Here is a 27,140-nt window from a genome sequence, read left to right as displayed (position 1 = left end):
CCAGCATTTTGAGAGGCCAAGACAGACAGGTCATCTGAGGTCATGAGTTCAAGACCAGCCTGGCCAACATGGTGAAACCCTGTCTCTACAAAAAATATAAAAATTAGCCAGGCGTGGTGGTGCACACCTGTAATTCCAGCTACTCTGGAGGTTGAGGCATGAGAATTGTTTGAGCCTGGGAGGCAGAGGTTGCAGTGAGCCCAGATTGTGCCACTGTACTCCAGCCTGGGCAACAGAGGAGACTCCATCTCAAAAAATAAATGTTTTTTAATTAAAAAAAATTTTTAATGACTATAGAAATTAACACTGGAAAGCCCCAAAGACTGATCCTTGGACCTCTTCCCTTCTCAGTTTATACTTTCTCCCTAGATGAACTCATTCAGTCTCATAGGTTTACATACCATGTATTGGTGTTTGATGCTCATATTTTATCCTCAGCTCAGATCTCTCTGCTATATACACAACTGCCTACTCAGTCCTTTCACTTGAATGTTTTATAGATATCTCTTTTTATTTTATTCTATTTTATTTTAAGATACAGTGTCTTGCTTTATTGTCCATGCTGGAATGTAGTAGTGCAATTATGGCTTACTGTAGCCTCGAACTCTTGGGCTCAGGCAGTCCTCCCACCTCAGCCTCCCCAGTAACTAGGACTACAGATGTGTACCACTACATCCAGCTAATTTTTAAAAAATTTTTTTGTAGAGATGCAGGTCTCATTTTGTTGCCTAGGCTGGTCTCGAACTCCTGGCCTCAAGCAATCCTCCTCCCAAAGTGCTGGGATTACAGGCATGAGCCATGGCACCCAGCTCACAGACATCTCAAACCTCTCATGAGATGTCTGTGAGCTCATGAAAAACTGAGCTCCTCAGTTCCAACCTTACCCATCTTCAGTCTGTTCTCAACACTACAGCCAAATGTATTCTTTTAAAATAAGTCATGTCATATCATTTCACTGCCTAAAACCTTCCAGTGCCTTCCCAGTCTCACTCTTGGTAAAGCCTAAAGTTCTTACAGTGGCCTACATTACGTTTCTGTTCACTTCTCTACTTCCCCAAACCTCCTTCCTCCCTGTGATGTTCATTTCATTCTGGCCATACTAGCCTCCTACTGTTACTTTGAAACATGCCAAGCGCTCTCCTGCTTCAAGACCTTTGTACTTGTTCCCTCTGCCTGGAATGCCTTTTATGCAGATACATGCATGGCTGGCTACCTTACCTCCTTCAGTTCTGCATCAAAAATTATCAGCTTCTCATGAATTCTCTCCTGGCTACTCTTTTAAATCATACACAACATGGTGACTATAGTTAATAACAATGTGTTGTATTCTAGAAAATTGCTAGGACAACAGATTTTAAGTGTTCTCACCACCAAGAAATGATAGGGATATGAGTTAATGCATATGTTAATTATCTCTGTTGAGCCATTCCACAATGTGTACGTATCTCAAAACATCATGTTAATACACAGAAATATGTACAATTGTCAATTAAAAATTAATTCATTAGAAATAAATACTATACAGAACCCCACCCAACATTCCCTATCAAATTTTCCTTCTTAATTTTTTTTCATAGCACCTTATCATATAAAATATATATGTTACTAATATATTTTGGTCTTTTACCTTCTACTTAAATGCAAGATCCATGAGAGCAGAGATTTTTTTTTCTGTTTTACATTGCTTTATTCCCAGCACTTAGAACTGTGTTTGACATGTAAGAGGTACTCAATAAATAAATATTGATGAAAGCTGTTCAGAGACATTATATTTTTATACCCTTGTTGAGGTCTCTTATATACTCAGTGTGGGTGAACAACAAAAGAAGGTTATGAGATTTCAAAAAAGATAATTTCCTATCCAGAGTGCTTGTTTTGCTGAAGATACATAGAGGTCTACATAGGCTGTAGCCTCTTCTCCCTTCCTAAAGATCCTAGTACTAAGTTTTGCCATGCTTTCATTTAGGAACCTCTACCAGCTTTTCTTAACCAAGGATCTTCATCTGAATCACAGAGGACAGAAAATAATTTTATAGACTTTTCTTAATTATCCGAAAGATGATACATAACTAGTACCTTTCCAGCCGTGTGGGAGAGAAGTTATCATTATGTACAATGGATGCTTCAAGGCATTAGGACTTAATTCTAGCAGAACCCAGGTTGAAAAGTGCTGCATTAATCCATGAAACTATTTTATAAGAAGCAAACTGCTAAAAACTCTTCCCCTAAGGAGAAAACCTCATAAAAACAAATTAACAGAAGAGACTCTTTTCAGTCAGACCATTCTCAGTGATATATTTCTGAATAAGCTGTCTTTGCAGTGAGTTAATTGGTTAAGGCTGAGGAGAGAAGACAGGAGTCCCTTCTTCACGATTGGTTCTCTTTTTCCCCAAAATCTACAATTCTTATAAAGTTTGAGATATTTTCAGATTTTTCTAAACAACAAAGTTTTATTTGTTTGTATTTGTGTTGCTAACATAGCTTGTTACACATTTCTAGAGTGTTATTCACCAGTGAAGTCTACTATAACCTGACACACAGGTCCCTACTGCTATTTCCATTACCAAATGGATAGGTTAGGCCCAAGAGGAGTTGCCTGACTTAAAAAAGTCTAGTAGGACTAATTCAGTCAGGGTTCTGACTGCTTCTTCTCCTAGCAGTATCCCACAGTATCACAGCTGCTGAGAGGTAAAGCTTAATCAGGCTTGAACCATAAAACATATGTATACCTGTTCTATGGGATAGATTGTGGATTCTTGATTCATTATGTTGTATTTTGATTTTGGAAAATACTGAAACAAGATAACATCCCATAGTAAAGTTATATTGTACTTCATACTACTTTTCTACCTAGAAACTGAACCCTTTTGGGTATTATCTCATTTATTTATAAGATTTTTCTGGTAGTAGTTGGGGGGAAGAGAGAGCATGAGGAAAGAGGGAATCTGTTACAGTTTACAGTTGGATAAATTAAAAATTGGTCACTTAACCACTTAGGGTTAAAGCTAGATCTGAGATCTCAGGACTACTTTAGTAGGTTATTGGTTGTTCTTGTTTACTTAAATTATGACTCTGGACTTTAGAGTATACTGACAATTACAAATATTTTAGAAACTCTGTTCAAGGGAGTTTGTACATATGTGTTGGGTTTCTCTTTATTTTTCTAGGAAGAATCGATGCTATCTCAACTGTCATCATAAGTTTGTTACTTTGTGGCAGAAATAAGTATGGATTCAAAGAATAAATGAGTAAATGTCACTAGTTCAGCAATAACCTTTCTACTGTGTTTTTAGAACTAATAATACATTCTCTTAGCCTGGCTCTGTCAGCCATGTTGTATCCACATATTAGTGCGATCTAGACAACTGATAGCAGTTTTGGTGCTTACCTGATAGCAGGTTTGTATACAGGGCTCTCTGAGGTCGGGCGTGTTGGCTCAAGCCCATAATCCCAGCACTTTGGGAGGCCGAGGTGGGCAGATCACCTGAGGTCAGGAGTTTGAGACCAACATGGTGAAATCCCGTCTCTACTAAAAATGCAAAAATTAGCCAGGCACACTGATGGGCACCTGTAATCCCAGCTACTCGGGAGGCTGAGGCAGGAGAATCGCTTGAACCAGGGGGCGGAGGTTGCAGTGAGCTGGGATCATGCCACTGCACTGCAGCCTGGGTGACAGAGTAAGACCCTGTCTCAAAAAAAAAGGGGGGGTTGGGGGGCTCTTTGAAAACAAATATGTTATGGCTCAAAGAAAAACATTGGTTGAATTAACTATAACTACTTGACTACTGTTAAGAAAGTAAAATACTTTTTTTTCCAGCTTTTAGAATAGGTAAGTGGTATAAAGACTTTTTTTCTTTAAGTTAGGGGGGAAAATGGTGAAGCCAGAAATTGAAATGCTTCCCTTAAGGGAAAATTTTCAAATTTTGTTTTGCTTTTTGGTTTTCTTCTGACTCATCCTTAGAAACTAAAGAGGCATAGGAAGGGGGATCTATTCTGGGTAGAGTTAGGACTCCAGTCTCAACCATTCAAATCACTGCCAGCCAGCCACCTGCTGCTTGGGTAGATTAGTAGGAGATGATGGAGGTATAAAAAAAGAGAAACTGCTAAATGATAATGTATGTATATCATTCTTTTTCCATTCAATATCCTAAAACTGAGTAAGAACCCTTAAAGATGTTATATCTGGAACTGAATTTAAAATATGTGCAAAAGTGGGTAATATCAGGTATCATTTATTGAGTGCTTAATTGCTGTATGCCAAGCATTGCACTAAGCACTTTACATACATTATCTTACCTAATCTCAACAACTTGACTTTGACAAATCATGTCCTCCTATAATATAGTCTTATGACATCCTGATTTCTGCTTTATAGCACACGTTGCAACTGTATTTTTTTAAATCCTCTAAATAATTAATTTTGTAACTAGTTATTTCTTTTTTGACTCACTCACTAGACTGCAAACTCCATGAAGGTAAGGACCATCTATATCTGTCCTGTATTTCCAGCACCAAGGCTATGTCTTGTACGTAATAGATGCATAATTAAAATTTGAATGAGCAATTGTGTGAATGACTGAACATGTGAATAAATTCACAACTCTTTCAAATGGATTTTGGTATCAGCTCCACTTCATATACCCAGAAACAGAGACTGAGACCTAACCAAAGTGACTCCAGAACACATGATCACTGTATTTAAATGGCCATTGGGAAGCATAAAAATCATCATGACTCTGAAAAAGGATTTGAGATTTCAGGATATTATGAATATGAACAGTTTCTTCAAAAGTAGTTTTCCTCTAAATCTGGATCAGGATTAGTGATGGCTGTTATCTTTTTATCTCTCAGGTGGTAGAAGCATGGTTCCCCAAGCCTCTAATTTATTAGATATTTCTGAATATTGATTCGTAAAACAAATGACTTCCCAGAAAGCTGTTTCTGGGTTCTGTTGCCAAAAGTACTTTGAGCTCTCACTCACCCTAGGAAAGGGAACCATAAACTTTTTGTACAGATTAGCTCCTTTCAAGAACAAAAGTCTCTTTGGGGATTTACTAATTCCCTCACCTCCCCTGGTGCCCATGTTCGTTCCTGTTGCCTCGTGTTAGGACTTTGCTCCAGCTCAAAGAGAGATTCTCAAGCCCCTGCTGTCCAAATACTGCCATGCCTGATTAACTGGGCAAGGTCAGACTTGCCTTTTACAGCCCTCCCAGAGATAGACCCTTTGCTAAGAAATCTCAGAAATGCCTTAATTCTCTGAATATAAGTAGATCAGAGCATCACGGATCCTAGGCACTCTGACCTTTCACAGTTTTCTACCCTTAAAAGTGATGGCAGTACTTACTCCATTGAGAGAAGCATTTTCTAGAGAGTGTTTCTTAACCCCTAAGAAATCTTGGGAGTTAGGGAACTATCTTCAGAAACTCGAACACAAATCAGGGAAGGACACTGCTTCAAATAATCTAGCAAATGGTTAGCAACTACAGAACTCTATGAAGACTAAAAAGACCTCAGCTAAGCATGTGAATAGCAATAGCAGCAGCTGCCTGTTAGCCACGATGAAAAGTTTTAGACCTTTCACACTCTAGGGTATGTTGCTAAATGGATTTGTTATCAGAGCATTTTATTGTACCAAAAGAGGATTTATTTACTTCTTTGAGAGCCTAAAATGCATAACACAGGACCCACTGAGGCCAGCAAGAAGGGAGAGCATGTTGAATACTTCATTGTCGATGTATAATTGGGTCTGCAGGCACAATTCAGCCTCATCAGAGTCAGTCTTAAAAAAGAAAGCTCTATTATGTCAGACAAATACTTTTTGTGTGGTTCTTAATTACTTTCCCGTGGGTTCCTTGTTTTCTAGGTCTTATCTATTTAGTAATTTCACTAAAACACAAATTATATCAAATACTTAAGCAGTACACAGAGCAGAGTAGCTAGAATCCCCAAAACCCATAGGTTAATGACCATGATTTTAACCTAATGCTACTGTGGTTTTAACCTAATGCTACCTCTCTCTTTTTGCATATTCAAGGACCTCTGCATGTTCTGAAGATAAAGTTAGCCCTAGATTTCAAGTTAAGGCTATCCAGGGAGAATGTCTTTGGCAGTCTCTTTCAGCTTCCCTCTTCTGGCCTGTGTATAGCATGTAGGTGCTTACCAGAGGTAAAAAATTTATATGGTGCTAGATGGCTAGAGAAACCTCAGTTCGCTCCATGGTCCAGAATTTTAGAGGAAGCATTTTTTCCCCCTGAGAGTTTTTTATTCTGTCATTCCAGCGGCTTCATATACAGATAGCTCTGATGATGAGACATCCCCCAGGGACAAGCAGCAAAAGAACTCTAAGGGAAGCAGTGACTTCTGTGTCAAGAACATCAAACAAGCAGAGTTTGGACGAAGAGAAATTGAAATTGCTGAACAAGGTAAAGAAAACAAGCACATTTTCCTTCTCAGCCTGCCTGTGTCTTTTTGTCCATATTAATCCCTTTTTATGACTAGGGTCTGGTAGTTTGTGAAATTTCTATGTGATAATGAAGAATACTTATAAAAAAATTAATTTGAGCTCAGGAAACACTGAGGAACTCTGACAAGTCTACAAGGAACCCTATATTTAAAAAAAAAAAAAGAGAGAGAGGCCAGGTGCGGTAGCTCACACCTGTAATCCCAGCACTTTGGGAGGCTGAGGCAGGCGGATCACCTGAGGTTAGGAGTTCAAGACCAGTCTGGCTAACATGGCGAAACCCCATCTCTACTAAAAATATAAAAATTAGCTGGACATGGTGGTACACACCTGTAATCCCAGCTACTCGGGAGGCTGAGGTAGGAGAATCTCTTGAACCCAGGAGGCAGAGGTTGTAGTGAGCCCAGATTGTGCCATTGTACTCCCACTTGGGCAACAAGAGTGAGACTTCATCTCAACAACAACAAAAATCATTAAGAAAAAAAAAAAAAAAAAAAAAGGAGAGAGACTGGATAATGACTGGAATATAGAGAATCAGAACCCTGAAACATTTGTCTCTAAAAGTTTTTTATAAAGGAAAATTCAAGTTTAATGTCTTGATCCCTTGAGGGGAAGGATCTTAAGAAAGTAAGTTTTTCTGTTTGTTCTTTTATCTCTTATCCCCTCTTCTTTAATATTGCTGTTTATGTATTGGACCTTTTCAGAAATGCCTGCACTGATGGCTTTGAGGAAGAGAGCTCAAGGAGAAAAGCCTTTGGCTGGAGCCAAAATCGTGGGTTGCACACACATCACTGCTCAGACTGCTGTAAGTTCTTTTCCTTTCTCCTTTTAATAACAATAGTTAATAATAGCCATGAGCTACTGAAAGCTTACAACATGCCAAGCACTGAGTTAAGAGCTTAACAAGTATTAGCTCATTAATCCTTATAATGGCCATATAAAGCAGGTATTGTTTCCATTTTGTAAACGAAGAAGCTGAGGCTCAGAGGACTTAAGATATTTGTTTAAGGTTATATAGCTAGAAATCACAGAGTCAAGATTTTAACTTCAATATACAGTAGCCTCCCCACCTTGTCTGTGGGGGATAAGTTTCAAGACCCCCAGTGGACACCTGAAATTTTAGACAGTACCTAACCCTATGTATACTATGTTTTTTCCTATACATATATACCTATGATTAAGTTTAATTTATGCAATTGGGCCTCCATGTACACCAATCCTTCCTGAGGATTTGACCAATTGCAGATCAAAATATTCAGAAAATAAAATAATGCAACAATAAAAAAAGATAAGAAATATAACAACTATTTACATAGCATTTATACTATATTAAGTATTATAAATATCCTAGAGATGCTTTAAAATATACAGGAAGGGCCGGGCACAGTGGCTCGCACCCGTAATCCCAGCACTTTGGGAGGTTGAGGTGGGCGGATCACCTGAGGTCGGGAGTTTGAGACCAGTCTGACCAACATGGAGAAATCCTGTCTCTACTAAAAATACAAAATTAGCTGGGCGTGGTGGTGCATGCCTATGGTCCCAACTACTCAGGAGGCTGAGGCAAGAGAATCGCTTGAACCCAGGAGGCAGAGTTTGCAGTGAACTGAGATCATGCCATTGCACTCCAGCCTGGGCAACAAGAGTGAAACCCTGTCTCAAATATATATATATATATGTGTGTGTGTATATATATGTATATATATATACACACACACACACACAGAAGGATGTGCACAGGTTATATGCAAACACTGCATCATTTTATATAAGGGACTTGAGTATCCTCAGATTTTGGTATCGTGGTAGTCCTAGAATCAATCCCCTGAAGATACTGAAAGGGAGCTATAAATTAGGCACTATAAGAAATGAATAACAATAACTCAAAATAAAAGAGAGCAATTATAACAATAGACTATAATAAAAGTTATGTCACATAAAGGAATTTATCACAGTACGTAGCAGAAAGTCCAAAGGGAAGGCAGACTTCAGATGCAGGATCTCAGGGCTCCAGCTTGACCTCTCTGATTCTCTTGGAGCTGCCTCTTCAGTGTGCTTACTTCACTCTCAAGCTGATAGCAAGATGTTTACAACTATTCTAGTCATCACAAACTGACATGAAAAGGAAGAGGGACCATTTCTTCCTTGCTCAAGAGAAGTCCCTCCAGGATACTCCATCGTGTCTCATTGGGCAGAACCAGATCACATGCCTGTGCTCCACCAGTCCTAGCCAGGGGACAGGATTACCATGATTTGCTTACACCAGTGATTCCTACCTTATGCTCATCAGGTTTAATGTCCCCTTTTTATTAAAAAACCTTTTTTTTTGCGGTATCCCTGAATTATCCTGAAATGAAATTCAGATGTAACATGTCTAGGTGCATATCTTTTAAAAAATCAATATAAGGGCCGGGCACGGTGGCTCAAGCCTGTAATCCCAGCACTTTGGGAGGCCGAGGCGGGTGGATCACAAGGTTAAGAGATCGAGACCATCCTGGTCAACATGGTAAAACCCCATCTCTACTAAAAATGCAAAAAATTAGCTGGGCATAGTGGTGCGTGCCTGTAATCCCAGCTACTCAGGAGGCTGAGGCAGGAGAATTGCCTGAACCCAGGAGGTGGAGGTTGCAGTGAGCTGAGATCGCGCCATTGCACTCCAGCCTGGGTAACAAGAGCAAAACTCCGTCTCAAAAAAAAAAAAAAAAAAAATCAATATAAAATTTTAACTGAAATATGAAGGAGGAATAAAAAGAAAGTATAATACTTAAAATAATGTGTATTTCAATATGTAAATACTTGGGGACAACTCTAGTAGAATAGTCAGATATTTGTACTAGTTCATAGTATTGTTTCAAATAGTATTATTTGAAGATAGAAAGAAATGTTATTGATTCCAGAGCATCACAGCAGCATTGCCAAATTATATGATTTTCTGAAATAGTAAACAACTTTTTGTAAACTTCTGAACAACAAGAACAACAAAAAATATGAGTTTTTCTCTTGACTTACATAGATGTTACATTCCTAGAAAAACTATTGTTTTGTATTAAAACTACAAAACTACTTTTTGTTAATTTGTAAAGTAGAATTAGTTTCTAAACTCAGAGAATTATAAATAGGTTTTTTACCCATGTGAACTTTCATTGGGATATCAGCTGCGGCACAGCTTTTTGTTGAGACTGTCTTGCACTTTCAAAATGTCCAGATTCCTGGTCCTGCCCACTAAATGTCAGTCACACTCCCCTTCCAATTATTGTGACAACCAAAAATACCCCTACAATTTTCTAAATCTCCTCTTTTATCATCAGAGATGTAATATATATGGAGTTGCTAGCCATAATGAGACCACTATAGGGAAATTGGTATATTGAGCAATGGTCTGAAATCTTTTATGGGGTTCATAAGATCTAGGTCATCTGTGTGACTAGATCAGTTTTCCAAAGATTGTCTCTCCCAAAGCACAACACTTATGTGGTCACATTCCTGATTAAGAACATTAGAGATTCCTCGAGGTACAGACGGCTACTGTTAGCATCCTCACTATGAGAATTTACTGGGTTATATGTTCTCTAAGGAAAAAAGTACCTTGGCTGCCCAAAATTAGTATAATAAATTGAAAATCTATCTGTTTGGAGCTACAGACTAATGAGTCGAGATAGAAACACTCTTGAATCTTTTTTGGCCTGCTCAGTCAGCGACATGAGACTTCAGTGTGGTAGCTTAAAATAGTAAGTGCTTCTCTACTGTCTCAGGTTGCTGAATTACATCAAGTTTGTTTTTCACCCTTAGGCTCACTGAGCTACCACCCTTCATGGTTCCTTTTCTATTTTTTCCTGAATGGATTAATCACAATTAGCTTACCAATTTTAATATTATTTTACTGTTTCCACCCCACATTTTTTTTCCTTTAAAAAAATAACTACAAGGAAATTTTGCTTTGTTTCCCAGCCTAATACTCTTTCACCCTTGTCTTAGTTGATTTGGGCTGCTATAACAAAATCCTTTAGACTGGGTAATTCAAAAATAATGGTATTTATTGTTCACAGTTCTGGAGGCTGGGAAGCCCAAGATCAAGGCACCGGTAGATTCAGTGTCTGGTGAGGGCCTGTTCCTCATAGATGGCGCCTTCTATGTGTCCTCACATGGCCAAGGGGCAAGCAAGCTTCCTCAGGCCTGTTTTATAAATGTACTAATCCCATTCGTGAGGGCAGAATTCTCATGTCTAATTACCTCCCAATCACTTCCATAATCTCCTTTTAATGCCATCACTTAGGGGGTTAGGCTTTAACATATGACTCTGGGGGAGGAGAACATACATTCAGACCATAGCAACCCCCAAATACTTTAGTATATCTTTTCTACAAACAAGGACATTTTCCTGTACAACCAGTATAACCATCAGAAGTAGAAAATTGACATTGATTCATTACTACCATTTAACGTTTAGATCCCACTGGAGTTTCACTTCTTGTTCTGATGATATTTTTCTAACAAAAGAATCCAGTCCATAGTTATATATCACATTTGATTGTTGTGTCTCTTTAATCTTCATTAGTACAGAACAGTTTCTCAGTCTTTCTTTGATTTTCATGACTTTGACACTTTTGAAGATTACAGATGGTTTATTTTGTAGAATGTCCTCAATTTGGATTTTTCTAGTGCTTCCTCATTATGAGATTCAGGCTATGCATTTGTGGTGGGAATACAAAGAAGTGATGCATCCTATCAGGTGGCACATGATTTCAGTTTGTCCCAGAACTGATGATGTTCTCTTTGATCCCTTGATTGAGGTGGTGTCTGCCAGGATTTTCCTCTGTAAAAGTTATAATTAATATGTTTTTTAGGCTGTGCTCAATGACTCATACCTGTAATCCTAGCACTTTGGGAGGCCAAGGCTGGCAGATCACTTGAACCCAGGAGTTTAAGACTAGCCTAGGCAACAGAATGAAACTCCATTTCTACAAAAACTTATAAAAGTTAGGCAGGCATCATGACATGTGCCCAGAAGGTAGAGATTGCAGTGAGCTGAGATTGCACTGCACTGCAGCCTGGTTGACAGAATGAGACCCTGTCTCAACAATAAATAAATAAAAATAAAATTAATATGTTTATGTGGGGTAGTACTCTGAAACTATAAATATCTCATTCTTTATCTTTGATTTATTCATTATTTTTATTTGTATGGAATCATTGTTTTCTATTTTATTTAATAGGTTATAATCCATTACTATTATTACTTATTTACATGATCATCTTGTTCCCAATTTGACCAGGGAGAGCCTCCTCAGTGTGGCTTCTGTGACTTGTCTTTTGACATATCCCTTTCATTCTTTGAACACTTCCTTGCTCTTGGTACAAGATCATCTAAGCTTATCTTGAACGTTCCATGTCCTACTCTTGGAATCAGCCATTTCTCCCAGAATGCCTGGCTCCTTTTAGTGGATCTGGGCACTAATATGCTCTTTGCTTTGAAATCTCATTGTTCCCAGATCCTCTTTTTTTCCTCTCCATACATATAATTGGAGTTCCAGAAGGCAAAGAGGGAAAGAATCCATAGATTACCAAATAGATCCCATAGAGTTTGAGCACTCTGTTCTAATTATTTTCTGCCAGTCTTTTTCTTTTTTTATTTCAGTTCAGTAATTTGTTTTGTTTTTGTTGCTTTGTTTTGTTGAGTAGGGTCTCACTGTGTCGCCCAGGCTGGAGTGCAGTGGTACGATCATAGCTCAGTGCAGCCTCAAGCTCCTGGGCTCAAGCAATCCTCTTGCCCCAGCCTCCCAAGTAACTGGGACTAAGGCATGTACCACCATGCCCAACTAATTTTTTAAATTTTTTATAGAGATGAGATCTTGCTGTGATACCCAGGCTGGTCTCGAACTCCTGGCCTCAAGCGACCTCCTGCCTCAGCCTCCCAAAGTGCAGGGGTTACAGGCATGAGCCACTGTGCCTGGCTCAGTTCAATAATTTTTATTGGTCTATCTTCAGGTTCGCTGATCTGTCCTTGAATGTGCCCAGTTTGATGATAAATCTGTTGAAGGAACATTTAATCTGAGTTTTCTTTTTCTTCTAGCATTTGTATTTGACTTTTTTTTTTTTTTTTTTGAGATGGAGTTTTGCTCTTGCTGCCCAGGCTGGAGTGCAATGGCGTGATCTCGGCTCACTGCAACTTCCGCCTCCCAGGTTCAAACAATCTCTTGGCTCTGTCTCCCAAGTAGCTGGGATTACAGGCATGCACCATCACACCCAGCTAAATTTTGTATTTTTAGTAGAGACAGGGTTTCTCCACGTTGATCAGGCTGGTCTCAAACTCCTGACCTCAGGTGATCCGCCCACCTCGGCCTCACAAAGTGCCAGGATTACAGGTGTAAGCTTCCATGCCTGGCCTGTATTTGACTTTTTATAGTTTCCATCTCTGCTGAAATTTTCTATCTATTCATGGAAGTTGTCTGTCTTTCTCAACTAGATCCTTTAGCATAAACATATTAGTCCAGCCTGGGCAACATAGCAAGAGCCTGTGTCTAAAAAAATAAAAATAAATAACATAAACATATTAATCATAGTTATTCTAAAGCTCCTGTCTGATCAAACATCTGGCTCATCTCAGAGCCTGCCTCTATTGTTTACTTATTTCCTGACAGTGGGTTTTTTTTTTCACTTTTTATATCTCCTGACATTTTTGATTGAGTGGTAGTATATTAGTTTTCATTATAGTCATGAGTTGAGCTGGATTTGGAGTTTGTTGTATACCAACAAAGGCTTCAAATTCCTGCAGCAGTGGACTGCTATAACCTAGTGATTTGAGGTTACTAGAGGACATTCCTCAGTGCTTCTGCTTTACCCTTAGCTTTCAGCTACTTCTGCACATGCGTGCCACAGAAGTGTCCTCTTTTTGAGTACCTGCTCCATCTGCTGCACCAGACTGCCACTCCTTGTTTCCTGGGGCGAAGCACATGGTGAGGGCAAGTGGGTTCTTGGATCTCTGGTGCAGTCTCAGTCTTAGGCAGACCTCTGTGAGGGCAGGGCTTTCTCAATATTCCTGCCTCTCCTACCTGTAGCAGCCAAACTTTGGCTTGCATCTGTGGTGAGTCTTGAGCAAGACATGTTTTCCTGCCCTTCCTGGAGAGCTGGAGAGGTAGCAGATCCTTACTTTGTATCAGTGAACTGTCCTGGGCCCAAGAGGTTTTCCTGTGCCTCTCTCAGAGGCAGAGAGTTTTTGCTTCTGCCCTCCTCCAGAAACAGTGGATCTTTGCCTAGTCCCTGATGGCAGGCCCAATTCCTGCTCTTCCTGCAGCTTGAGGCTTTTGCTTCTTATTAGAGAAGAGTGTAGGGAAGTGCCCAGGTTTCATGTCTATTTCTGAGCACAGCTAGTCAGCTCCCTGCCCCGGTCTTTCTTTTTAGCACTGGGTGGAAGCCTCTGGAAAACAGCCTGCATGTGAATGGGAAATCTACCTGTGCTTGGAGCTTCAAAAAATTTCACATTGACACACTTTCCCACACTCAGCCTTTCCTAATTATTCAAAAATGTTGGTGATTTTTTCTTATCCTTATCTGTGGCAGCCACTTCTTCCTCCCATACACTGCCAAAGGTAAAACAGTCTTCCCTCTCTCTTTAAAAGGATTTGTCACTCTTTGGAGGGCAGTTCACTTGGGTGCTTTATGACCTCAGCTCTTTGATGGGCTCAAAAAGAGTTTGGCTTTGTGGATTACCCAGATTTGGGGTTTTTTTGTGTGTATGTGTGTGTGTGTGTTTGTTTGTTTGTTTGTTTGTTTGTTTTTGAGAAGGAGCTTCACTCTTGTTGTCCAGGCTGGAGTGCAATGGCATAATCTCAGCTCATTGCAACCTCCCAGCTTCAAGCTATTCTCCTGCCTCAGCCTCCCAAATAGCTGGGATTACAGGTGTACACCACCACACCTGGCTAATTTTTTTGTATTTTTAGTAGAGATGGGGTTTCACCATGTTGGCCAGGCTGATCTTGAACTCCTGACCTCCGGTGAACCACCTGCCTCAGCCTCCCAAAGTGGGGGCATTACAGGCATGAGCCACTGAGCCTGACCGTGTGCTTGGTTTTTTGGAGACAGGGTCTCTCTCTGTTGTCCAGGCTGGAGTACAGTGGCACACTTATGACTCACTACAGCCTCTATCTCCCAGGCTCAAGCAGTCCTCCCACCTCAGCCTTCCTAGTAGCTACCCAGCTTTTTCGTGTTGTTAAGGTGGGAGCTTCTCTTGTAGCTTTCTGTATTCTAAGCAGAAGCAGAACTGTAAATCTGTGTTTTTTAAGAAAAGTTTATGGCCAGGCACAGTGGCTCACACCTGTAATTCCAGCATTTTGGGAGGCCGAGGCAGGCGGATCATAAGGTCAGAGTTCAACTAGCCTGACCAACATGGTGAAACCCTGTCTCTACTAAAAATGCAAAAATTAGTTGGGCATGGTGGCAGGCACCTGTAATCCCAGCTACTTGGGAGGCTGAGACAGAAGAATCACTTGAACCCGGGAGGCACAGGTTGCAGTGAGCCAAGATCACACCATTGCACTATAGCCAGGTCAACAGAGCAAGACTCCATCTCAAAAAAAAAAAGAAAAGTTTTGGCTCTGAAGTCATTGCCTTGGTTTGTTCAATCTTATGGGGAGGCCCAATTTAAATTGATAAAAACATAGAGTCAGCGGGAACTTCCCTCTTTCCATGGCTTCCCCCAACCCTTGCCTTCTTAGAATACTGAAGAGATTCTGTAAAGCACAATTTGAAAATCACTGGCCTAAGTTATTCCTGTTGTATTTTCTCATTGTGAAATAAATGAACTTTATTTGCTTGACTAGGTGTTTGGCCCAGGCTTGCTCATCACCTGCTTTGTCATTAATACAGGTGCTTATGGAAACTTTGGGTGCTCTGGGGGCCCAGTGCCGATGGGCTGCCTGCAACATCTATTCCACTCTCAATGAAGTGGCTGCTGCTCTAGCAGAAAGTGGTAAGATCTTGTTCTCTGTGCCTTTGGCTAAAGTAAGTCTCCAAAAAGTCCTGTTGTTTCAGTATAAATTTTTAAGGAAGGTTAACAGTAAAATAACTGTCTCGGAAGAAATGGATCTTGATTCTTGATGAATTTGCTCTTTTTCTGGCCTTCACTTGTCAAATAGGATCTAGTTAACTTTGCTGTTTTACAACTGACAAATATCTACCTATGTCTAATATTCCATTGTTAATGCTTTGTTTTGACTCACTAATTCACCAATAGCAGAGCACTAGTGAACACTACTCACTGAAGTAACATGGATTACAGGAGAAAATGCTTCAGCCATAGTTTTGTGACTCTGTTGGTTTTCCAGCAAGTAATTTGCCCTGACTTAATGTTTGATGTTTCTGCTTCAGGCGTAAAGAGGATTTGACCTGGAAGGTTAATATTTGATCACAACATCCACTGGTACTTGATGGACAAAAGAAATAGAGAAATTTGGACTTTGCTAGCCTCTTGCCTTTACTCCTTGGCAGTACAGCTAGCACTCTCAGCATTTCATTTGTTCTTTCATTTTTATTTATTTATTTACAATATTTTATCACTGTATATATGATAGAAAAATATTTAATACTTTATTAATATAAATACTAAATCTGTAGCCCAGCCAATTGTACATATGCATTCATTTCTTTTCCTTTTTTTTTTTTGAGACAGAGTCTCTCTCTGTCGTCCAGGCTGGAGTGCAGTGGCGCAGGCGCATTCTCGGCTCACTGCAACCTCCAACTCCCTAGTTCAGATGATTCTCCTGCCTCAGCCTCTTGAGTAGCTGGGATTACAGGCACATGCCATCATGCCCAGCTAATTTTTGTATTTTTAGTAGAGACAGGGTTTCACCATGTTGGCCAGGATGGTCTCAATTTCCTGACCTTGTGATCCGCCTGCCTCAGCCTCCCAGAATGCTGGGATTATAGGCATAAGCCACTGCGCCCGGCCTCCCTTTTTTTTTTTTTAAGTAGAGATAGGGTCTTGCTCTGTCACCCAGGCTGGAGTGCAGTAGTGCAATCATGTTTCACTGCATCCTTTAATTCCTGGGCACAGGTGATCCTCCCACCATCTGCTGAGTAGCTGGGCCTTCAGCCACATGCTACCATGCCCAGCAAATTTAAAAAACTTTTTAAGATGTAGGGTCTTGCTGTGTTACTCAGGCTAGTCTCCAACAGCCAGCCTCAAGTGATCTTCCCACCTCATCCTCCCAAAGTGCTGGGATTACAGGTGTGAGCCACCATGCCCAGCCCATTTCTTTGTTTAAACAAATGCTTACTGACCTACTCTAAGAACTGTAAGGGCAAATAAGACAATGTCTTTACCCTCAGAATCTTATATTGTGGTTGAGGAGATAATACACATATATAAACAATGATGATACGAGGACATATATATTAAATACCATGACAGATTATAAGTCCATATTCACTACACAAACAAGAGACTGAGAAAAGTTCAGATTCCCATTTTGGGAGGCCAAGGTGGGTGGATCACCTGAGGTCAAGAGTTCAAGACCAGCCTGGCCAATGTGGTGAAACCGTGTCTCTACTAAAAATACAAAAAAACCCAGGAGGCGGAGGTTGTAGTAAGCCAAGATCGTGCCACTACACTCCAGCCTGGGCAACAAAGGGAGACTCCGTCTCAAAAAAACAAAAAAGAAAAGTTCAGATTCCTTGAGGGCTCATTTCTTAATTAGGAACATGACACTTAACTAGGCTATGAAGTATAGTAACATTTTTGTAAATGGAGAAACATGTAAAGGTTTTTTCTTAATAAGAGGGTGGGATGACTAAAGTATAGAAGCAAGAAAAATTAAAGTATAATTGGGAAATGGTGAGAATGCCAGTTTGAGTGGATCGACAAGTACCTGTTTCTGGTTTTCTTTTCCCTCTAGTCACTTTTTTTTTCTTTTTTCTTTTTTTTTCTTTTCTTTTTTTTTTTCGAGACAAAGTCTCACTCTGTCGCCCGGAGTGCAGTGGCACGATCTTGGCTCACTGCAACCTCTGCCTCCTGGGTTCAAGCTGTTTGCCTGCCTCAGCCTCCTGGGTAGCTGAGATTACAGGTGCACACCACCATGCCCAGCTAATTTTTGTATTTTTGGTAGAGACAGGGTTTCACCATGTTGGCCAGGGTGGCCTCGAACTCCTGACCTTGGGTGATCCGCCCGCTTCAGCCTCCCAAAGTGCTGGGATTACAGGCATGAGCCATTGCACCTAGCCCCTTCTCGTCATATTTTAAACAACTGTCACACTTTTGTCCATTCTGCTTGTCCTCATTGGGCTATGAGGGCTTACAAGAGCAGAATGACCCTCAAAGACAAAGAATGGATAAAGGGGCTGAAGGCAATACCAATCAGTGAAGAAAGTCAATCCAAAGAATATAGCAGAATGAGAGAGTTGGGAATTAGGAAAAACTGGAATCTTCTCACCAAAGTTTGGGGGACGGCCTTTTTCTGGTCTTTAATGGTTTCTCTTTGTTCCTTTTTTTCTCAGGATTTCCTGTCTTTGCCTGGAAGGGAGAGTCAGAAGATGACTTTTGGTGGTGCATTGATAGATGTGTGAATGTGGAGGGCTGGCAGCCAAACATGGTGGGTCAGATTTCTGCTAACACAATTCTGTAGGGGTCAGGACTGGGGATAGGAGGAGGCTATGGCCTGGGAGAGGGTTTTTCAACAAGAAGGAAGGAAAATGGCTTCATTTCTATCTGACATGCCTGCGTTTCCAGCAGGACTAGATTCTTATGCTTTGGATACCCTAAGACTGTTGAAGCTCTTATAACCTCAAAGTGCCTTATTTGTTGGTTCTAATGTTGAAAGCATTTATATTCATTAGAAACATTAAAGCGCTGCCCAGGATTCACAACTGGCTGGTTAAAAAGCAAGAGGAATGAGTTTCCTTCCCTTGCTACTGCCTACTCCCCACCCCTTACAACAACCAAATAACCCCAACAAACGAAAAACCCCAGAGCTCTCAAGATATTTAGTCTTCTCTCTAGAATCCATATACTTGTCATGTTAGTCAGTACTAGAAAAATAAAAATAAAAATAATGGAGTTCATATAGTGAATTTATAATAAACCTGAAGAGCTTCCAAGCTCAAATTTCTTCTCTTTATATTCATTCCCCACATTAAATAAGACAACCAGGTGAAGTTTTGGGGTTTTAATTTTTGCTTCATTTTTATTTTTGTTTCACTTTTTAGAAGATCAAGTCTTGAAGCCTGATAGCACATTAGATTAGCAAGGAGGCAAAAAGCTACACAAGGGGCTGGGTGTGGTGGCCTGCAATCCCAGCACTTTGAGAGGCCAAGGCAGGTGGATTCCTTCAGCCCAGGAGTTCGAGACCAGCCTGGGCAACAAAGGGAGACCCTGTCTCTACAAAAAATACAAAAATTAGCCAGGCATGTTGGCATGTACCTATAGTTGTAGTCCCAGCTACTTGGGAGGCTGAGGTGGGAGGATCACTTGAGCCCAGGAGGTGGAGGTTGCAGTGCATACCACTGCAATCCAGACTGGGTGGGAGAGTGAAACATGTCCCCCCTGTCCCCCAAAAAAAGCTACATACAGAGTATGAGGTACTTCTGTTTTGCAAATAATTCTGCATATTAGTCAGGGGAGGGGGCAGAAATTAGGGAATGTACTGAGAAAAGAATCCCTGAAGCTCTAGTCCAACCATTGCTTGCTGCTGAAGACTGCAGAGCAGGCCTCACTTGGTGCATGGCAGAGAAGTAGCTTCTTTCTGAATTCTGTGCTCCAGGTCACATTGCACCAGGCTTGTTTGAGGAAGCTGGGTTAGAGCCTTCATATCCTGAAGGGGTGGGGAAGCAGAGTTGACAGTGGCTGTAAGATGAGTCAGCTCATTCCAATAGTTTTAATAGTGACAAGAGGGAGTGTGACTGGCAGGTGCTAAAGAAGATATGCCAGGGGGTTTCTCCTGGGAATAAAACATTGAAATTTAAAGTCAGGAACCCAGGGAGGACATTGGGATTGTACCTGGAGAACTTTTACAAACTTTAGAACAAGCACAAACTGCTAGGAAGATTAATAAAGAGAGTAAGACAAGGACAAAAATAGTTGTCACCCAGAAAACAGGACCCATACCTCTTTAGATTCTGTCAAGATTCAGTATTTTTCCCTGCTTCCCAACCTCAGGGAGATTTCCTGATGACAAGAATTTTCTGCAGTAGATTTACATGGTGAGAATTATGGGCAGCATTCATTAAATAAATCTTAGAGACTATAACTACTTGCCTGTGTCATATGTGCATTAAAAGGGAAAAGTGGATAAGAATAGGGAGACTTACAACACAGTTTCCAGTTGTTCAATCTCTTTTGTCTCTTATCTTTTCTGTGGCAAGGGAAAACCTCATGAGGGATTCCATGCATGGAGAAAGGGAGAGAGGAACTCAGAAGAGGCTTTTGCTTTCTTGGGGCATCTGTTCTGGGGATTTCTACTTGTAGTATGGAGCAAGTACAAGAGCTCTGATGAGAGTCCTACCTTAGATCCCAGTTGTCAAGCAAAGTTTGATTGAGTGAGAGAAAATAGATCAATAGGCCAGGTGCACAGGCTCACGCCTGTAATCCCAGCACTTTGGGAGGCCAAGGCAGGTGGATCATGAGGTCAGGAGTTCCAGGCCAGTCTGGCCAATATAGTGAAACCCCGTCTCTAGTGAAAATACAAAAATTAGCTGGACATGGTGGTGGGCGCCTGTAGTCCCAGCTACTGGGGAGGCCGAAGCAGTAGAATCACTTGAACCTGGAGGCAGAGGTTGTAGTGAGCCAAAATCGCGCCATTGCACTCCAGCCTGAGCCATAGAGTGAGACTTCATCTCAAACCAAAAAAAAAAAAAAAAAAAGAAGAAAAAGAAGAAGAAAATAAAATAGATCAACAGCAAGAGCAAAAGCAAAAAAGAGATCAGGTGGTAGACGTGAGGTTGGGGATTTTGTGTACTCTGAGGTCCAGGATGGCAGTTTTGGCACTTACAGTAGAGTTGATAATTGATGAGACTGCAAGATGAGTGCATGTCAGCAGAGGGCAATTCAGTTCTGTGGGACTTTCCAGGAGGATGGGTATAACAATTTGCAAAGTCCTGCTAAACACTTCTGACAGCCCAGTGAAGGGCTGAAGTGTCACAGCCTCGTGTCTGATAGTGTTTTAAGCTGATTTTTCTTTAGCTTTATAATTCAAAAGCTTTTCTCTGCTGATGAAAGCTCCAGTGGGCACAGCATTGTGTTTATCTTTAATCCCAACCTGAAATAGTGATAGATGAGCTGTTCAGAGGCATGCTTGCACACCTACATGCTGCACGGTTCCCTGGTTATTTTTAATTTCGTTTGTACAGAGTGTGAGGTTGTGCTAGGCAAAACCCTACAGTGCTGCCTGATATTTTGGGTGGGAGAGTGCCTATACTTTGGGAGAAGAAGAGGATTAAGGAATACAGTTTTATAAGCCATTGTTCTGAGAGGGAGACTTAATTATCTGACCATTTATTTATTTATTTTTCTCTTTTCTTAAGAGACCGTGTAAACTGAAACCTTTTATTTAAACTAAGCCTTGATGGGCACAGTAGTTCACCCCTGTAATCCCAGTATTTTGGGAGACTGAGGAGGGTGGATCATGAGGTCAGGAGTTTGAGACCAGCCTGACCAACATGGTGAAACCCTGTCTCTACTAAAAATGCAAAAATTAGCCGGGTGTGGTGGTGCATGCCTGTAATTCCAGCTATTCAGGAGGCTGAGACAGGAGAATCACTTGAACATGGGAGGCGGAGGTTGCAGTGAACCAAGATCATGCCACTGCACTCCAGCCTGGGTGACAGAGTGAGACTCCATTGCAAAAAAGCAAAAACAAAAACAAAAACAAAAAAAACAAAAAAAAACTAAGCCTGACTGAATATATTTAAAGTCCATTTAGGCTTTCTGAATATCTATAGTAGATTCAAGATCTAGTGGCCTAGCTAACCACAAGTTATCAATCCATAAGAAAATCCTCAGTTAGTTGCTGTATATTTTGATACAGTAGATATGTCATGGGGAGGGTAATTTGGCTATGCAAATTACAATTGGCCTTTCTCCTCTTGTTGTCTTTTACTTCAATATAATGACTATTTGGCAGATTATTGCATTTACTCTGACTTTAAGTTACTTTGCATAACCATATGGAAAATTTTAAAAATCTATAAATTGCTGATTAGATTGGGATGCAAGACCCAGAGAAGCAGTGAGGCCTTGAGGCTTCAGCAAAGTGAATGATGTTATTGATGCTTACTTTGCAGATCTTGGATGATGGAGGGGATCTTACCCACTGGATTTATAAAAAGTATCCCAACATGTTTAAGAAAATCAAGGGCATAGTAGAGGAGAGTGTTACTGGAGTTCATAGGTAAGATTTGGCATGGGCATACCTGGTTTCATTGTCTAGACATATAATCTTATAAACACATACCTATAAAACACATGTTAAAAATCAGAGCCTGCTTTGAGGTAACCAGATTTCAGCTTGCTATGAGGGGACCAGATCTCTCTTGTTTTTTTTTTAACTAACAACACAAATAATGAACCTAAAATAGTGAAGAGGGGGCAGGTGGGAGAACAAGTGAAGTCCTCATGTTTCCTAGTGATTGTGAACAATTACTTCTTATCCTTTTTGGATACATTTATTTGTTCATTCATTCAACAAATTTTTTTGGACTTCCACAATGAACCAGGAACTGCTCTAGGTGCTAGGAATCTAGCAGTAGACAAAACAAACAAACCATCTTAGAGCTTACATTCTTACATGGAGAGCAAGGACTTAGTGAGCATTCTGCTTCTCAAATGAGCAGTAATTCTCTGAGTAAAATTGGAATTATTTCAGTTCAATTTCTGTGATCATTTCTATGATTTATTTCACCCATAAAGAGCTGAAAGTATGAAAAAAAAAAGTTTTAGGGAAATAAATTCTGAATCAGCCACCATCACTGCTTCAATACATTATGATCTTTTTGATTGTACAAAACTGTGGGTTATAACATATCTTTGCACTCTTAGAAAGGGATGAATTTTGAATAAAACACAATAATCGACTCAGTTTAAAATAAAACTCCTATATATAGATACACATATTGAAATTACAAATTTGAGCCTATTTGGGCCGGGCACAGTGGCTCACGACTGTAATGCCAGCAGTTTGGGAGGCCAAGATGGGTGGATCACCTGAGGTCAGGAGTTTAAGACCAGCCTGGCCAACATGGTGAAACCCTGACTCTACTAAAAATAGAAAAATTAGCTCGGTGTGATGGCATACAACTGTAGTCCCAGCTACTCAGGAGGCTGAGGCACAAAAATCACTTGAACCCAGGAGGCAGAGTTTGCAGTAAGCCAAGATCATACCACTGCACTCCAGCCTGGGTGACAAAGTGAGACTCTGTCTCAAAAAAAAAAGAAAAACAAACAAACAAACAAATGTGAGCATATTTGAATGTTAAATTGTTGCAGTAAATGATCGGATATATTTAAAGTCCATTTAGACTGTCTGAATATCTATAGTAGATTTAAGATATCAGCATGGTTTTTAAAATAGTACTTAAAATTACTCCTTTATAATTAAAAAGATGAGTGAAATTAATACACAGTTTAAGCTAGACACAATGGCTCATGCCTGTAATCCCAGCACTTTTGGAGGCTAAGATGGGAGGATCACTTGAGTCCAGAAGTTTGAAACCAGCCAGGGCAACATAGTGAGACCCTGTCTCTATTAAAAAAAAAAAAAAAAAAAAAAGGCCAGGCACGATGGCTCATGCCCGTAATCCCAGCACTTTGGGAGGCTAAGGCAGGCAGATCACCTGAGGTCAGGAGTTTGAGACCAGCCTGACCAACATTGATAAACCCCATCTCTACTAAAAATACAAAATCAGCTGGGCATGGTGGCATATGCCCGTAATCCCAGCTACTTGGGAGGCTGAGGCAGGAGAATCACTTGAACCCAGAAGGCAGAAGTTGCAGTGAGCCAAAATTGTGCCATTGCACTCCAGCCTGGGCAACAGAGCGAAAGTCCATCTCAAAAAAACAAACAAACAAACAAACAGCCAGGCGTAGTCTCATGCACCTGTGGTTCCAGCAGGCAGGAAGACAAGTGCAGATTTAGTGAACAGTGTACCCAGTAAGTAATTTTTCAACCTTCAATCTGCTGCCCCTCTCCCACTTTTTATAGTCTCCAGTGAAGGCCTTAAAATTTAGAGGTGGGTCAAGGATTTTCCCCACATGACTTTTGAATAAGATCTTTATTGTGAAGCTATATATGTAGGCTCTAGAAAGATATTCTTTATTTCTCAGTAGTCACCTAATAGGACAAAATTAGTCATGTCTCATGCTCTCATGCCCACCCAGTCAACATATTTCTGGGGCCTGGAATGGTAGATTGTAATGAAAGCAATGGTAGATTGTAATGTCCCGATGTTTTATGTTCTTCTTGGCTTCCTTCATCCTCAGGCTGTACCAGCTGTCCAAAGCTGGGAAGCTGTGTGTTCCAGCCATGAATGTCAATGACTCAGTCACCAAACAGAAATTTGACAACCTCTACTGTTGCCGTGAATCAATTCTTGATGGGTAATGTTTATTATCTTTGAGATGAACTTGTGTTGTCAAGTTGAGGTTCTAACTTTTTTGGCTTTGGTTATTTCTGGAAAGGATTCATGTAGCACCTCTAGATAGCTCCATTAAGCCAGAGCTTTGTCACCTCCTAAATTAAAATTGCATTATTTTTATTTTCTCCTTTGTATCTTTTCTTCTATTTCTAAATATCATACATTCAAAATATTATCTAATAAATGTATGTTGCTTTTATGTTTAAAAGTTGCTGTGTTACCTACATCTTCTTCCTTTCTGCACCACTTGCAAGAAAGGGGAAAAAAACCTTACATATAGGATTGGTTGAATGGCAGGAAGTGAGAAAATAAGTATTTTATTCAACATTTCTTTCTGGTCATTAGTTTCTCTAGGATAGATACCAGACTTTCAGTGTTACATCTCTTTTAGAATTTGTCTTGCAGGTTTTCTGATCTTTACCAGAAAACTCCCTAAAAAAAAAAAAAAGAAAAGAAACCAGACTTTCTTTCAAAATGAACAACAAACCAACCAAAAAACTCCATGAAAACAAAGAGATTCAATCTAACTTCAAAGGAGAAACAAGAGCAGATTTTCTGATTTAATGTTTTTTTTACCCCCTAGACTTAAAAGGACAACAGACATGATGTTTGGTGGAAAGCAAGTGGTAGTCTGTGGCTATGGAGAGGTGAAGTTTAACCTTTCATTTATTAGGTGTTTTAAATGGGTTTTGTTGTAATATTCTGGAATTTTTTATTTGTATGGACTTAAGAGTACGCTCACCACTTTAGATGAGAAAAAGAACTTCAGAGGCCCTCTGGTTAAAGTACAGTCTTTCTTTCTCCCTTTGCATTGCTGCCATTTTTCCTTAAGTTGATCTTCTGACTTGCTCCAGTACCACCGTTAGTGATGTTCTTTTAGCTTGTGTTTTGATTATGAATCGTGAGCGTGGGTGTTCTTGTGCACATGAATGCAGTAAGAAGGAGCCAGGGGTTTGTTTATGAGCTGCATTCAATTATTTGTTCTTCTTGTTTTCCCCAAGCATGAATCTATTCAGTGAAATTCCTCTCGGGGGTGGAAGAGGGGGTGCACTTTACCAGAAGCTTTGAGAAATGGTTTTATCAGTGACTTTCCTTAATGTGTATGCTCTTTCTCGTCTTCAGGTGGGGAAAGGGTGCTGTGCTGCCCTGAAAGCCATGGGCTCCATTGTGTATGTAACTGAAATTGACCCCATCTGTGCCCTGCAAGCCTGGTAAGCCTCTACGCCACCATCTCACTTACAATCCTCTACGCCACCATCTCACTTACAATCATGGAGCTGCCACCAAAGAATGGCCTAGTTGATGCCACATTTTATTTTAGAGGGGCCCAGATCCTCAGAGAGGCTGCCACTAACTCTAAGCATCTGTTTTTCAAAGGTCAAGGAGCTCTGCTTGGAGAGAGCAGAGACTATCAGAAAAGCGAAAATTTAGAAATCCTGTGGAGATAGTAATAGGGATTCTGTCAGCCAGAGAACAAGTAGCCCCTTACCTTTTCCATGTATAATACTTGCCTTTCAAACAATGATCAGAAAAGAAATTGGCAGGCATCAGATGCCTTATGATGTACACTGCAAATAGCCCTTCTATGGTATTTCTCCCAAAAAATGTATAACCTGAATCTAATTGTGAGGGAACATTAGACAAATCCCAATTAAGGGTAAAATCAACTAACTCTGAGTGGAGGGTATATGAGAATTATTTACACTACTATTATAATTCTTAAGTTTGACATTATTCTAAAATTAAAAGTTAAAAAATAGTTCCTTTCTTATCTCTAAAATGCGGGTAATCATACCTACCTCATAGGATTGTGAGAGTTCAATAAAATAATAGTTAACTTAGGCTGGGCTTGGTGGGTTTATGGCTGTAATCCCAGCACTTTGGGAGGCTGAGGCAGGAGGATTGCTTCAGCCAGGAGTTGAAGACCAGCCTTGGCAACATAGGGAGACCCCATCTCTACAAATAATTTTTTTAAATTAGCTGGGCATGGTGATGCATGCCTGTGGTCCCAGCTACTTGGGAGGCTGAGGTAGGAGGATTACCTAAGCCTGGGAGGTTGAGGCTGCAGTGAGTTCTGATTATGCCACTACATTCCCGCCTGGGTGACCCAGCAAGACCCAGTCTCAAAATAATAATAATTATTATTATTATTATATATTATATATCAAATACATAATTATATAAGGTACAGAGCTGCTGCCACATAATAGGTGCTCACTAGATGGTAGCTATTATTAAAATTGTCTCATGCCATCCTCAGGAGGGTGAGAAATACCACTGTCCTTAAAAACTATTGCAGAGTCTGAGTGTCTATAGCCTAGGGGAACCATCATCCTTCTAGTACACTAAGGGTTTAGTATAGGAACCTGAACATGTTTTAATAACACGTTCTTAGATTCCTTCTCAGCACATAGCACAGTATCTAATGCAGAGTAAGCGATCAGTTCATGTCTATAGGATAATCTAAACAGTATTACAATTACCACAATTTATTAAAACAGCATTACAGTTTATTAAAACAAAATTTTGTAGACTCTTGGCTCTTTTTCTTTTTTAAGAGATGGGATCTCACTATGTTGCCCAGGCTGGAGTGTAGTCGCTAGTCACAGGCATAATTGTAGTGCACTACAGCCTCTAACTCTTGGCCTGAAGCAATCCTCCTGCCTCAGCCTCCTAAGTAGGCCAGGACTACTGGCGCATACCACCATGCCCAACTTCTATGAATTTATGAATCCTATAGACATGAATTGATCACTTACTGTGTATTGCATACTGTACTATGTGCTGAGAATGAATAAGATGAATAGATAAATAAGATAAGGTCCTGCTTTTAGAAGCACACAGACAAATAACCACTGTGCAGCATAGTAAATGCTGTCATGTAGTTAAATGGTGCATACTTCTGTAGGAGCATAAAGGAGAAATTGCTAACTGAAGAGCAAAGCAGCAGGGTAGAAAGAGATTTGAGCAGAGCTGAGTCTTGACATTTGTGTAGATGTTTTCCTAATTTGGAAGTATATTCCAGGTATAGGGAACATGTGTGTTATTTCCAAGGAAGGAGATAGCA

At 40.3% G+C, this 27,140-nt stretch overlaps 1 protein-coding gene and 1 non-coding gene across 8 annotated transcripts in view; both read left to right on the top strand.

Moving 5' to 3' along the window:
- Window positions 1–27,140, top strand: part of AHCYL2 (adenosylhomocysteinase like 2) — a 199,819-nt gene that overhangs the window by 150,002 nt on the left and 22,677 nt on the right. For all 7 annotated transcript variants that reach the window (XM_064373564.1, XM_064373561.1, XM_064373588.1 and 4 more), the window contains exons 3-10: window positions 6,279–6,422; window positions 7,165–7,265; window positions 15,320–15,422; window positions 17,945–18,039; window positions 21,725–21,831; window positions 23,919–24,035; window positions 24,657–24,720; window positions 25,196–25,284. In XM_064373564.1, coding sequence (XP_064229634.1) covers window positions 6,279–6,422; window positions 7,165–7,265; window positions 15,320–15,422; window positions 17,945–18,039; window positions 21,725–21,831; window positions 23,919–24,035; window positions 24,657–24,720; window positions 25,196–25,284 — 820 coding nt within the window. The remainder of the gene's footprint in view (window positions 1–6,278; window positions 6,423–7,164; window positions 7,266–15,319; window positions 15,423–17,944; window positions 18,040–21,724; window positions 21,832–23,918; window positions 24,036–24,656; window positions 24,721–25,195; window positions 25,285–27,140) is intronic.
- LOC135274347 (U7 small nuclear RNA) lies at window positions 24,445–24,506 on the top strand. The gene has a single exon (XR_010342195.1). It is a non-coding gene; the product is annotated as a U7 small nuclear RNA (small nuclear RNA).

Source organism: Aotus nancymaae, unplaced genomic scaffold (genome assembly GCF_030222135.1).
Source record: "Aotus nancymaae isolate 86718 unplaced genomic scaffold, 86718_ANA_hifiasm-v0.15.2.pri h1tg000002l, whole genome shotgun sequence".
Lineage (NCBI taxonomy): Eukaryota > Metazoa > Chordata > Mammalia > Primates > Aotidae > Aotus > Aotus nancymaae.
Note: the sequence above shows the minus strand (reverse complement) of the source record. Positions and strands in the feature narration are given on the sequence as shown.